The 12,965-nt window shown below is 48.1% G+C and overlaps 1 protein-coding gene across 8 annotated transcripts in view; it reads right to left on the minus strand.

Moving 5' to 3' along the window:
• Positions 1 to 12,965, minus strand: part of MYO9A (myosin IXA) — a 181,011-nt gene that overhangs the window by 22,305 nt on the left and 145,741 nt on the right. For all 8 annotated transcript variants that reach the window (XM_064721969.1, XM_064721971.1, XM_064721966.1 and 5 more), the window contains 9 exons: positions 11,597 to 11,740; positions 10,912 to 10,951; positions 9,903 to 10,025; positions 6,781 to 6,861; positions 5,752 to 5,862; positions 4,654 to 4,776; positions 4,037 to 4,186; positions 3,287 to 3,597; positions 754 to 2,376 (listed from right to left, as the gene is read on the minus strand). In XM_064721969.1, the coding sequence (XP_064578039.1) occupies positions 754 to 2,376; positions 3,287 to 3,597; positions 4,037 to 4,186; positions 4,654 to 4,776; positions 5,752 to 5,862; positions 6,781 to 6,861; positions 9,903 to 10,025; positions 10,912 to 10,951; positions 11,597 to 11,740 (2,706 nt within the window). The remainder of the gene's footprint in view (positions 1 to 753; positions 2,377 to 3,286; positions 3,598 to 4,036; positions 4,187 to 4,653; positions 4,777 to 5,751; positions 5,863 to 6,780; positions 6,862 to 9,902; positions 10,026 to 10,911; positions 10,952 to 11,596; positions 11,741 to 12,965) is intronic.

The following is a 12,965-nucleotide window of genomic DNA, read 5'->3' on the forward strand; positions in this document are numbered from 1 at the left end:
AAAGGGTGCAGCAGGATTTAGGAGGAGGGTGATTTATATCCTTTTTGAGCTACATGGCCAAAACCACCCCAAAATAGGCAAGGCCCCATAAGGAACAGAGTGGGAGCAAATGTTGTCCCAGGATCTTGCTGCCATCTCCAGACCCTGGAGCAGCCCAAGGTTAAGCAAAGCAATGGAGCTGAGCAACTGCTAAGTCCATTACAAGTGTAGTTAATTACATATGAGAATGACACAGTCTCCAAGGAGCATTCACTCCCACGCTCTCTCTGGAGAGCTGGTGTTTTTTCATCTGCAATGGTGAATGTCCACATGGCTTTGCTGGATTAATTATAAGGTAAACAAGGAAAATCCTGGAATTTTCTGCCTCATCAAGTCATTTCTATTCCAACTACCCAAAAATCCTAAGAACTCATCATGTTTCACCTTGAGAAATAAACTCCTATCCCCATTCATGTAGGGTAAATAATAACAGTAGTGAGCCTGCTTTTTGACTCTCTTCACCTGCTCATGTCCATGATTATATAATGTTTTAAGAGCCTGAGAAATCATATTCCAGGTCTTTTTCCTTTCCCTCTGACCTCCTCGTTGCTAGAAGATCAAGAACCCTTTGTTTAACTACGAGGTTTGTTCTGGACTCTTTGTACAAAAAGGTCCCTAGCAGAAAAAGAGCCCATGGAGAAAGCCTATGGAGACAGCCTGCAGAGAAAGCCTGAGGAGAAAGCACGGGAGAAAGCCCACCATCTTTTTACTCACTGGAGGCCAAAGGGATTGTCCTTTGGTGTGAAGAACATGGAGCTTGCCCGCGTCTCCTCAGTGGCCTGGTTGGGCATCCGAGGCTGCCGGAGGCGCTCAGTCCTTGAGAAATGGCTGCCTGGGTGGTCCTTGGGGTCCAGAGCCGGCTTGGAATGGCAGCGGGGCTCCAGACCTTCTCTTCTCTCCACAAACATGCTGACAGGCCGCTCTTTGGGGGCACTGTGGGCTGGAGAGCTTCCCCTGGTGCCAACAGTGAGACCCTTGATGTCCACTGCTGGGGCTGGGGCCACGCCTGGGCTGGGGCTGTGCTCCCCTCGGCTCTGGGCGTGCAGGATGAGCACGGACTGAGGCCGGCTGTCTGGTTTTTTGGCTGGTTTGAGGGAAGGGTCCTTCACTCTGCTCTGCTCCGTCCTCTGCAAAGCCTCTACCCTCCCTTGCTGCTCGAAGGCTTTGCGTTGTCTCTCCAGAATTTCCTTCTGCTGACGAATCTGCTCCATCATCTCCCTCTCATTCTGCAGCTGAAGCTGTTTTTGCCGCTCCTCCTTCTCCACATTGAGCTTTTCCAGTCTCTTAATGACAGAACCTGGAGAAAGGGCCCGTGCTGCTGTCACTGTCCCACGTTCCTCTCTCTTGGTAGAGGATTTATCCTTTTCCTCCTCTTCTTCCAAGGCTTTACCCTGGTCTGGCTCAGAGTCCTTCCTGACCTCAGAGAGCATAACTGTCCTTTCCTCTCTTTCCACTGCTTTATTCCTCAGGTTATTCTCCACCATCTTCCCCTTTACATTGTCTTGTGGCGGAACATAGAAAGTGGGGAGGTTGCTGGAAAGGAGGGCTTCTCTTGGGTGAGCCTTGGTAACATTCTGGGGGTCACCAACCCCGTGCTCCTTCCTGGTGAGGTTATCAGGCAGCGCCGTGTCTGGGGTCTGCCTGCAGGCGGGCAAATCATTGTTCCCATCCCCGGCACAGAAAGGCTTCTCCTGCAGCTGAGCCTGGGGACTGCTGGGCAGGGAGTCCACGGGAAATGACGGAGTATCATGCTCATCTAAGACTAAGGAAACGAGTTTACTGCTTGAGGTATCTTCACTGCTCAACAACTCGAAGCTGCCCTGGGAGCTCTCGCTCTCGGGGGTTCCCTGAGGGGAATGCAGTGCCTCAGGCAGCAGCTCCGTGGACCAGCGCTGCTCCTCCGAGGGTGACAGCCCGCCCGTGGAGCGCACCTTGAGCAGCTCCAGGCTGAACTTGGCCTGCTCCAGCTCCCGCATCCTCCGGCTTTCCCTCTTGGCACGAACCACTTTTTTCTGGTTGAGATCCTCCAGAGACTTGGGCCTCTCTCTCACGATGATCTCCTCCTCGGTGTCCATCCCGCTCTGGCTGCTGGCTCTCTCATGCCTTTTGTACAGGGAAGTATCCAGTGGGTCCATGTGATTCACCCGATTATTCTCCATCAGTGATTTATGTTGTTCCACAGCTCTCACTCGCTCTTCAAATGAGCTGTCCTCCCACTTAGATGGGTCAGAGCCTTTGATTTCCAAACCATCTGCTTCCAGTCCATCCTCCTCTCTACCTGCCAGGCCATTCTCCAGCTGCATCTCTTTTAACTGGTGCTCTTTCAAAGCTCTAAACCTGGAAGAAAGCAGAAAACCAGGATATTCAGCCCTGCATCCACTCAGGACCCTTCAAGACACTGCATAAGTGGTGTCTTATCACCGCCACCACCAGCACCTCACCACCACCAGCATCTCAAGAACCCTCCTTGCACATCTGGTGCAAGACAAGGCAAGGCACAGTCAATTTTAAATCTCCTCCTCTGCCATCTCTGCTACCAAAGGGCTGCCCCAACGCACCTGAAAGCTCCCCTGGTGCCGACGGCAGCGGGTCCAGCCTCCATCCCTGCTCTAGCTCCTTCATAAGCTGTCAGAGCCAGAAAAGCTTAACCCATCACACCCCCTTGGCTTCTCCATCTTCGCCATCCTGCCCAGACTGCATCTGGAACAACTTAGCAGGGACTTGTGCCCGGCACCAAGAGCTCCCTGCAGCTCCCAAATGTTCCAAGGGATGTTAAGGTGCTCCACACCTTGCAGGCAGCACCTCTGGGGAGTGAATAGTGAGCTGCCCCCCGGCCAGCGAGCTGAGGCATGGCTGGACAGCCTGTGCCCTCCACAGCGGCTGGCTCCGGTTCCCTTGTCCTTGTGAGCCAGCGCAGCAACCAGATTGGTGAGGCAATCTGAGTTAAAAATAGGCTACTTAAACTGGTGCTGCTGCCAAGAGGAAAAAAAAACCCTTGTGAGTATTTACAGCCTTGGCTTTGCACTGCCTACGTGCTCCAACCTGAAATAGGCTCTGCTTATTCCAAGAGCAGGACGTGCAGCTAAATTGCTAGAAAGCGTGGGCAAACAAAGGCCCAGGGCAGGTCAGGAGAGGGTCACGGATACACGAGGGGACACTGCCCTGTGTAAGTCACTGCAGTGCCCTGATTCACACCAACCAGTGTGAGCATCACCAAAAGCACGCTCCTCTTTCCCCAAGGTGTTACCTCTGCCGTGCCAGGTACCCACGGCACGCCGCCTGCAGGCACAGGGCCCCGCTCCTGCGGGCAGCGTACGCCTGCCGGCTCTGGTGTCCCCTCCAGGCCGCCTGGATGCTGGTGGCCGCGGCGTGCCGGCGCCTGGCGTGCTCCCGCCAGCAGCTCTGGATGAGGTGGGCAGCAAACTGCATCTGCAGGAACCTGCGCCGCTCCACGAAGCCGCGCCAGTGGCTCTGAAGGATGACAGCGGCTTTGCTGAGAACCACAGGCTCTGGGGATGGTTTGCCTTCCTTTCGGCTCTGGTAGCTCCGCCAAAATCTCTGCAAACACAGCACGGGATTCCTTGTAACAGGTGTTGTGTGAAGTACAGCAAAGTATCCAGTGGGTCCATGTGATTCACCCGATTATTCTCCATCAGTGATTTATGTTGTTCTACAGCTCTCACTCGCTCTTCAAATGAGCTGTCCTCCCACAGCTCATGCCTTCATGCAACCTCTCCAGCTTCATGTAACCTCCCACAGCTCATGCCTTCATGCAACCTCTCCAGCTTCATGCAACCTCCCACTTAGATGGGAGGACAGCACCTGCCTTCATGCAACCTGTCCAGCTTTCCCCCATTCCCAACGCATTATGGCAGAAGGAGTCAATCCTGATTGCAAGCTCCCTCCTTGGACAGGAGAGCTGATTTTGCCCACGGGCTCTGTCTGCAGGATTTGGGGATGGCAATTGGCACGGGACTCCAGCAGCAGCAGCACCCACCTGTATGCTGACGGCTGCGTGCCGCAGGCTCAGGAACTGCCTCCTGCAGAGCAGGCTGCGGAACCAGCGCTGCAGCAGCGTGATCCTCCGCAGCACCTCCTGGTGCAGCAGGTCCTGCAGCAGCTGCCGCTCCCGCTCCTTCATGAAAACCTGGCCAAAACAACCCAAAAAACACTAGCATGGAAAGCTTCCCGGACCACGAGTCAAATCCTCCTGGTTTCTGCTCCCAGGAAAGTTGAGGAGCTGATTTTTGTGAAGGCACGTCTAACAGGTTTCAGCAGTTTCACAACAGTGACTCTAAGCTCTGAATTACAGAGCTTTCCCACCAGGGGAGGCAAAATGAGGACCATCATATCAAGCTAAGTCTACATACACACAGAGATTTTGGAGGACATGAGTTTTTTGAGGCTGCCTCATTATAATCAATAGCAAAACAATATTATTCCTTACTCTTTTACATTAACAATATTAAAAGTTTCATTTAAATCACTGATTTTTGGTAAGAAGAAAAATAGTTTCATTAATTAAAACCATATATAGATATAAATTTATCAGACAGAAATACAGGCAAATGTTATATCTGTGTCTTAAAGGCTGAGCTGAGGATGAACATTTACCATTGTTCTTCCAACTTGGTAATTGTCTGGATCGAGTTTTATCTTCCGGAAGAAATCATGGATATTGTGCTTAGATGGGCTGATCCCTTGTGGCAAAAGGACATGGAAATGGTTCACAAAATCCTGAGAAGGAAAAGAAAAAAGCAACACCAAGATCTGGTTAGTTGGGTCCTGCTGCTACTTTCTCCCATAAATAACAGATTTGCTCCACTGGCCACATGAAACGGGACCTCTGGAGTGAGCACAAGGACAGATAACATTTTATGCACTGAGGAACACCAAGATTCATCCAACATTTGTGGTTTGATGGGAAAGACATCAAAGCAGGGACCCAGCAAGGTTCAAACATTTTTCAGTGTGGGAGGAGAGGCTCTGCAGAAGCCACAGGGTCAAACCCCAGCAAAAAAATGCTCCAAATCCCCAGCAAGAGCCACTAGGGAAGGCAGATACCAACATCTGCAAAACATCCCTGAGATGCTCCAGCCGTTACTGCTGGGAGGATTCAAAGAGTGAAGGAGGTACAAGAGGATAGATCCTCCCAAGCAAGGTTGGGAAACCTGCTCAGGGCAAAAAAATGCTGAGCATTTTTCTTTTTCTAAACAGCTGCTGTGCAGAACATGATGTCTGCCCCAAAGCAGCCACAAGCAGGAAACCAATCAGCACCAGCAAAGCATGAAAGGGCCGACATGTACACAAAACCTGGCAAACACATGGAAAAGAAGAAAACAGGAAAAGCTGGCTAACTCCAGCAGTACAGAGGATGCATATCATCCTCCTGATGGGACACAGCCAACACGACAGGGCTAACACTGCTCCCAGTAATTCCAGATGCAGAAGAGAACGTGCAAATCAGACAGCTTTTTCCAAAAGGGAGTCCATGTTGCAAAAAAATACTGGTTTTGTTCAAAAACCCCAGTGCAGGGGGCTCGCAGCCCTCCCTGAGGTCTAGACTGGCTCACAGGCAGAGCACCGCCTGTTACATCCACTGCCTTCCAAGAGCCAGAAATTAATTACCCTGATAAAAAATGAACCAGCAACACTCAGACAACTCTGCTAATGATGCTGCAGGAGGTGGAAGACAAAGGCCTCTGTGCCCACCTGGAAGGAGTACTTGCAGCTGTAGCCCGACTGGCGGATGCGCACGGTCTCCAGCATCCCCGTGTAGCGCAGCTGCCGCAGCACCAGGCTGTCGCTGAACCTCAGGGGCAGCTGCCAGGGGAAAACCAGAGCAAGGATGAGCAAATATTTCCTTTCACTGACGCTTTTAAGTGCATGGATGGGTGAAGGGTTCAGCAGATGTAGCACATGTGCATGACACACACATTGTCAGCGATGCTACAGGAGGGAGGGAATGTGGGTCCCCAGGAACTGAACTAATCCCGTTGGGATTGAATCCTGTTTGCTTCTGAGACTTTCAAACAGCTAACTAGAGAAATAAAGCCATAAAAAAAAGATTTTTTTGCATTTCAATTGAAAAAGACCCCCCAAGGGCACAGTTAATGGGTGATGTTTCGAGCAAGTAAATAATCTCCAATGCAAAAAGCTTCAGCTTTAAATGCCTGGATAAAACTCTGAAGGATTAATCTACAAAGCATCCCTACATTTAGAACTGAGGGTGTCCTCGGTCCATAATACAATTATGGAAAGTCAAATTCAAGAAATATGAGTCAGTGTGATCAATGTAGTTTATTCTAAAAGTATCTGCTTTTGCTTATAGAAACTTTATTTTAAGGAAGCTTCAGGGCTCAGACCCAGCACAAGTGAATTCATGGTTCTATAAATCTCTCTTATGGCTGGTCAGAAACTTCAAAGGAGTCAAATTAATTTATTAAACCAACATATTTTTCATATAAATGAAAATACTATATTTATATAAAATTTATATATTTGTATTTTCATATAAATGAAAATACTATATTTGCATACATGTGTTTCTACAAATATAAGAAGAGCCAGTGCAGTTTATCAAGTGACACCAAGTGATAAATCCATGCTTTCCCTTGCCCAAATCTTCTAAATTCAGCTCCATTTGAGTCTTTGTTTCCTATCTAACTCCCTGTAAAAACAGAAAAAAAGATTCCCAAGCTGATTTCTAGCAGAATCTTGCTTTCTCAGGATGGCATTTACCTTTTCAGCGTTGGATCTGATGCACTTGACAAAATAGGGCTCTGCTTGGCCAAGGGTCTCCATCAGTTTGTTGAGGGATGCCTGCAGCAGAGGAGACACAGGGAAGGGAGAGGAGACCACAGAGGATAATGAAAATCCAAATGCTTAAATTATAAACCAACATAAACTGGAATTAATTATGAGTAAATGAGGCACATGGGAAATTGTTCTCCCAAATGAGTGTTTTAGCACAAGCAACTTGACTGATTTTGTCTTTGCCCTCAATAAAGAAATCAAATATAATGCTGGGCAGGATTTTCAGATCTCTGGCTTCCCTGGAGCCCAAATTCCCATCCCACTCCACACCACAAGCCTCTTCCAGCCATGAATGGGAGCTCCAAGACAAGAATTTACACTTGCCACAAAACAACCACTGATGCATCTTAAACACAAATCAAATTTTCCTTCATCAAAAGTGACTCCAGGCAGGATTTACTCCTGATTTTTAATTGTCAAAACTTTACCGTTGGCCTAAAAATGAATTGTTTTTAATGAAAGTTTTGCCAAGGGAAAACTGGGATTTCACAAATATTTTTGAAGCCTGCAACCCTGAACACTTCACAGTTTGTTTCTAGAGAAGAGCCTCAATGCTGGCATGCTCCTGACTGAAGGATCACTGAGAATAGAGGGGTTTCCTGGTTCCATTTTTCTATTTCCCCTTATTTATTCATCACCATTAAAAGTCTCTCCCATAAAAGTGAATTTACATTGGCATCACTCTACATCCAGCTGCTCCAGTGGGATGTCATGCTGAGTTATCCCTTCACCTTGCAAACCTTTGGCGTTTTGGGATGAATCACAAGCTCTTGGAATAAAACCAGGCTGAAAACCAGAATGTGTCGAGTCCATCAGTGCTGGCCAGGCTCCTCAGCCACATTTTTTTGCTGTGTCCTGTAAATGCTTTGGGTGTCTCTAATTGCTGAGCTCATTACAAACATGGCGTTGGTAAAGTGCTAGAGAGTTGATTACTCCTGATTTTAATAGAGTTTAAAACTCAGTCATGTAAAGGAGATTCTGTCCCATTTATTATAGCAGAGTCATAAATTCTGGAATACAGGAGTTAATAAACTGCTGTGGTATTACAAAGAAGCATTTTGCCCACAGATCAGCTCACAGGAAGCCTTTTTTTCCCTTCTGATCATTTCAAAGACATCTTTATGGGAAGCCTTTCATGTTTAGAAAAAAATGAAAATCCTGGATGTTCACTCACATCCAGGACTTTGGAAGGAGCAAGGGATGGATCCCACGCACATGTGATGCAGCTGTGTTGTGCACATTAACTTCATGCAAATCTCCCTGCTCCTGTCCCAGGGAGCAGCAGCAATGCCATGACGTGGCAGGCCTCTGCTGCCATAATCCTGGTTTTCTTAAAATCTGAGATTGCTAATTTTTACACAAAAGAAGCCTATTGGGGGCTTTCAATCAGCAGCAATGCTGCAGCAACCCACTGTGCACACACAGGCTAGTGGGAGGGAGAGGGACACAAGGGACACAACCCCTTTGTTGGAAGCCCAGTGCTGGGAATGGCGGGAATGGGACGTGCAGGACCCATGGGAGGGACATTTCCATTCCCTGGTGCCATCCTGAGTGAGGCAGATGGTCCAGGCACCCTCTGCCATCTGCTGGTCAGGAATCCACAAAGGACACGTGAGGTCGCTGGATTAACCCTGGACCCATCTCCTTTGTCCCTCTGCCAGCCAAACTCTGCAGCCACCCCCTCCCTCAGCACCTGTACTGCACTCAACCCCTCCAGCCCTGTCTCCAGGGCACCCCCTGCACGTGGTTAAAGGGGAACTCCACAGTTTTAGCTATGGCTGGTTTCGTTTTCCATCCCTGCTCCCGGAGCACACTCGGAGGCAGCTATTTCCCCTACAGATTACCCTAAGTCTAGGGATAGTGGAAATCCACAGGAGATGGAGCAGCTGCAAGCCTGGGGTTGAGGTATTAGCCACAAAGCAGCGTTTCTCTGAAAAAAAAACACGTTAGGAAACATTTGTGTTTCCTGCCTGTGACCCAATTCCATGCGCTGCAATTTTATTAGATTGCTCTTGATTAAAAAAGCGATGCTGCTGCTTTGTCCCTTAAAATTGGTCTCTTTAACAAGTGCTCACTGAGGTTAGGGATTGTTGATTTGAATGTGCTCTGAAAATATTAAAAAAAAAAATCAATTTTTGTCCCCTAGGGCTTTTCAGAGTTTTGTTGGGAGCATAAATAGGTTTTGGGAAGGCTTTCACTCCAAGACATCCCTGTTTCAACCCCTCCATGGGTATGAATTAAACTCTGCAGGAGTAAATTTTGACCAGAATACCATTAGATTAGACAAGGCTAAATACATAAATTTACAAATGTGCATTCTGCAAATTATATATACACATGTGTGTGTGCATGTATTTTTAATTATTTTATCTTACCCACACCTACACACAGAGATTTCCTAAATATAAACCACATCTCCAAAAAAGCCCCAAAGCAGTCAAAATTACAAGTCAAAACCAAGCCAGACATGCCCAGAATCCAAATTTTAAGTGAAAAGCTGCTTTCTATTATTACCACCTGCTTGTGCACATGTCTTGTAGCAGTTTCCAAGCCGTGCTGCACATATAGAACATTCACATTCAGGTTGCAAAAGACCTTTAAGATCATTCAGTCCAACTGTGAGCCCAGCATTGCCAAGTCCTTGGAGGATTATTTTCCCTGCACCAACCCCAGGGATTGCTGACTGACAAAACAAAATCGATCCCTCCTCTGAACTCCCCTGCTCTCCAGGAGATAATGCAGCAGGATTCTGACTTTTCTGCCACTATTAAAATCCCCATTCTGTCTCAGAACAGATTATGCTGGATGAGAGTAAAAAGACTGCAAAAAACATGATGTGGGGATTTGGTGGTTTCTGGATTTGGGGGAGAAAGCACCACAATATGATGTACCAGAGGACAGGGATGCAGCAGCATCTCTCCCTGCAGCTCATCCTCATGTCCCACTCAAGCCCTCAGGGGGATCCATGGCCTGAATGCTGCAGGGATGGGGCAGGAGTGTGCCTGGAGCAGGGGGCTCCCCTCTCTCCAGCAAAGCAAAGGGCTCACCTGGAACTGGGCACTGATGCTGGGTGGTTTTTTCTTCTTGTGGAGGTGGAGCAGAGATTTGGTGATGCGGTCGTGCAGCGTCAGGTTGGTGAGGTGCTTGAGGGACTTCACGTCCAGCAAGTGCTGTGGAAAACGAGAGAATCCATAGAAAATCCAGATGTTACCATCACACCATCTGCTATATCCCTCCTTCACCCTCACAGGGCTTCCTTAGGTGATGCAATCTCAACAGGGAACACTGGGGATGGCTGCCCTGAGAGGGTGGGCAGGCCCTGGCACAGGGTGCCCTGATAAGCTGTGCCTGCCCCATCCCTGGCAGTGCCCCAGGCCAGGCTGGATGGGGCTTGGAGCAGCCTGGGATAGTGGAAGGTGTCCCTGCCCATTGCAGGGGGTAGAACTGGATGACCCTTAAATTCCTTCCCAACACAAACCATCCTATGATTCTCCTCACTGTTAATGAGCAGTTCATTGATTAATTTCATCAGTGCCTCTCCAGGTGCAAGACAGACATGGAGAGGAGTAAAAACCAATGTTTGCTCCTCTTCTGGTGCTCTGCTCCTGACCATGGATGCAGCACCAAAAGCCTTATTCTTCTAGGGACAAGAAATGTCCTGGCATCTCTTAAAATATAATAAATGTAGCCAAGACAGAGGGAAAGTAACAAGGTTGTTGTCTATCAGGTACCAGCTCTCCTGCATCACTTACTTGTTCATTTCAGTTTAGAGATTTAGTTATTAAATTTCACTAGCATGTACATACTCCTTCTCAGAAGGAGGAAAAATGAGAGAGCAGCTCCAAGGAGGATGTAAGTGCTCATATTTCTTTCTCCCAGCAGAAACCAGGGCTGAAATCCTCTGGGTTTATATGCATTAAAGAGCCCTGAACAGAGCTGAACTGACCAAAGTCTTGGTGTAGACACAATGGTCTTCTTCATATCCAGCAGCATCACATGACTGTGCTACAGCCTTAACCCACAAAACACAAGGGGAAAATGCTGCTTCTCACTCACCTTTGGGAGACTGGGTTTGGCTTTGAAGTTCTTATTTCGCCTGGGGAGATAATAAACGGCTCAGGTTAATCCCCAGTGCAATTGTGGAATGGGGGAGTTGATGAAACCAGCCCCTCCACATCCCCCTGGGCAGCTGCTGCCAGGGCCAGCACTGAAATGGGGCTGCCCTGCACACTGCAGACTGGGAGGGCTGTATCCAATAATGGGAATGGTTACACTGGAAATGATGGCATGCTGAGAACTTGGGAAGAGTGAAGATGCCAGCTCACAAAATGATTGACCAGCCTCCTGCTTTCCAAACCCCATGTTCATTGCAGCCACCCTGGGATGCTCCCTGAACCTTTGAGGAGGCTGCAGTGTGAATCACCTGCCCAGATAATTATAATGGAAACTCTGATAAGATGCTAAAAGTGTGACTGCATTACATGGCTGCTGTATCTCCAGACTGGTGTGACCAGAAGGTTTGTTCCTTCTCTTTCTTCCCTTTGTTTGTCATTCTCAATGAATGAGACAAATTAAATCAGACATGTCAAATGTACCGGGATTGCTTTAACCCAGCTGGGAGACAGCTCCAAGTCTGCTTGGCACCCTGACAGTTTTATATCCTGGCTATTTCCATGGCCCTAACCACCCCTGCTGCTCATTGTGCCAGGAGTAAAGCCCAGATCCCCTCCTGGGTACTGACATGAGGATGCCATGGGCTCTCTCCAGCAGTTTGCTGTTGGTGGTGTTGACAAATATCCCATCTTTGTCCAGGAAGGTGCCAGGGCTGGCGAGCCTGTTGTGCCTCATCCCCATCCTGCCATTCCAGCCAACTCCATAGGCATCCCTGCAACACCAGACACCGTTAGAAGAGATAAAAAACACAGTTCCATGATAAAAACAGATCATAAAACAACCCATGAGCTGCTGCTTTTTTCTTTCCATTGTTCATTCTCTCTCATGGGATGAGTTCTTGGTGCCAGACAGCACACGGAGCCATCATCTACTAAAGCAGCTCTCAGAGATCAAATATCCACAAAAGGAACAAATGAACAGCAGGACAAAACCAGCTTCCAGCTCTCCCAGACAGAAACCTTGAGTCTGCAGATACCTCTAGACACCTTTGGTTACCTCTAGATACCTTTGGTGGCCTGAAGGACACAAGGCCATGACAGCTGGTGCTGACTCTGGCTCCTCAAATTCACACAATCATTCCATTGGGAAAAGAAAAAGCAAATCTAATTTGCAATAAACTCATTATTTGCCACAAAGATGGATGTCAGCCCCAGCTGGATGATGGGTTGACCCAGAATCATTCTCTGGGACCTAATTACAAATCAGTCACTCAATTTGGTCCCTTCTGCCATGGAGCATAACTGCTGTGGTCTCCAGAAATGCTCACCTGGCTTCAGAAGGGCTAAAGGAAATAAGGAGAGGAATCAAAATCCTCTCTTGGAGGGATGGAAATGATACTTGACCAAACTACACATCAGGACAAGCAATTTCCTGAAGTGAGGAGCCTTCAAGTGGTGTCTGGGGGACATGAAGCCTCTCATGGGCAGCATCTCACCAAAATACTTTTGGCTTGGTGGGTTTTTGGTGGTTTGTTGGGGTTTTTAAATTCCAAATTTTTTGTCAGCCTTGCAGAAATCATTATATGAAATAAAAGCAATCCAAGTTATCTCAGACAGGAGGAAATGGAGCAGGAGGAGACTCCAGGCTGCAGCAGGTCATGAGGATGCTGAAGGACACGGTGGTTTAAACGCGGCCTCGGGCGCCGGCCACTTCTGAGCCCTGACAACAAGGCAGCCCTTTGCCTTAAAGTCCTGATTGGGATGAAAGGCAAATCTCAAGTGCCACATGGAAATTAAAAATTAAAGGATGTAAAGCTGTGTGTTCAGCCAGCTCAAAGCCTGGAGCCAGATCCTCAGAGCAACGTCACCTCGCTGCCTCATCTAAGCACTTCCCAAATTCCTTCCTGATCCTATTAAATCAGCATTCTGACATGGACCACTATTATAAGGAGGGATCAATCACAGCAAAGCAAAACCCCTGGCTAGGTGCTCCAGGAC

The sequence above is a fragment of the Zonotrichia leucophrys genome, chromosome 10 (genome assembly GCF_028769735.1).
Source record: "Zonotrichia leucophrys gambelii isolate GWCS_2022_RI chromosome 10, RI_Zleu_2.0, whole genome shotgun sequence".
In the NCBI taxonomy this organism is placed as follows: Eukaryota; Metazoa; Chordata; class Aves; order Passeriformes; family Passerellidae; genus Zonotrichia; species Zonotrichia leucophrys.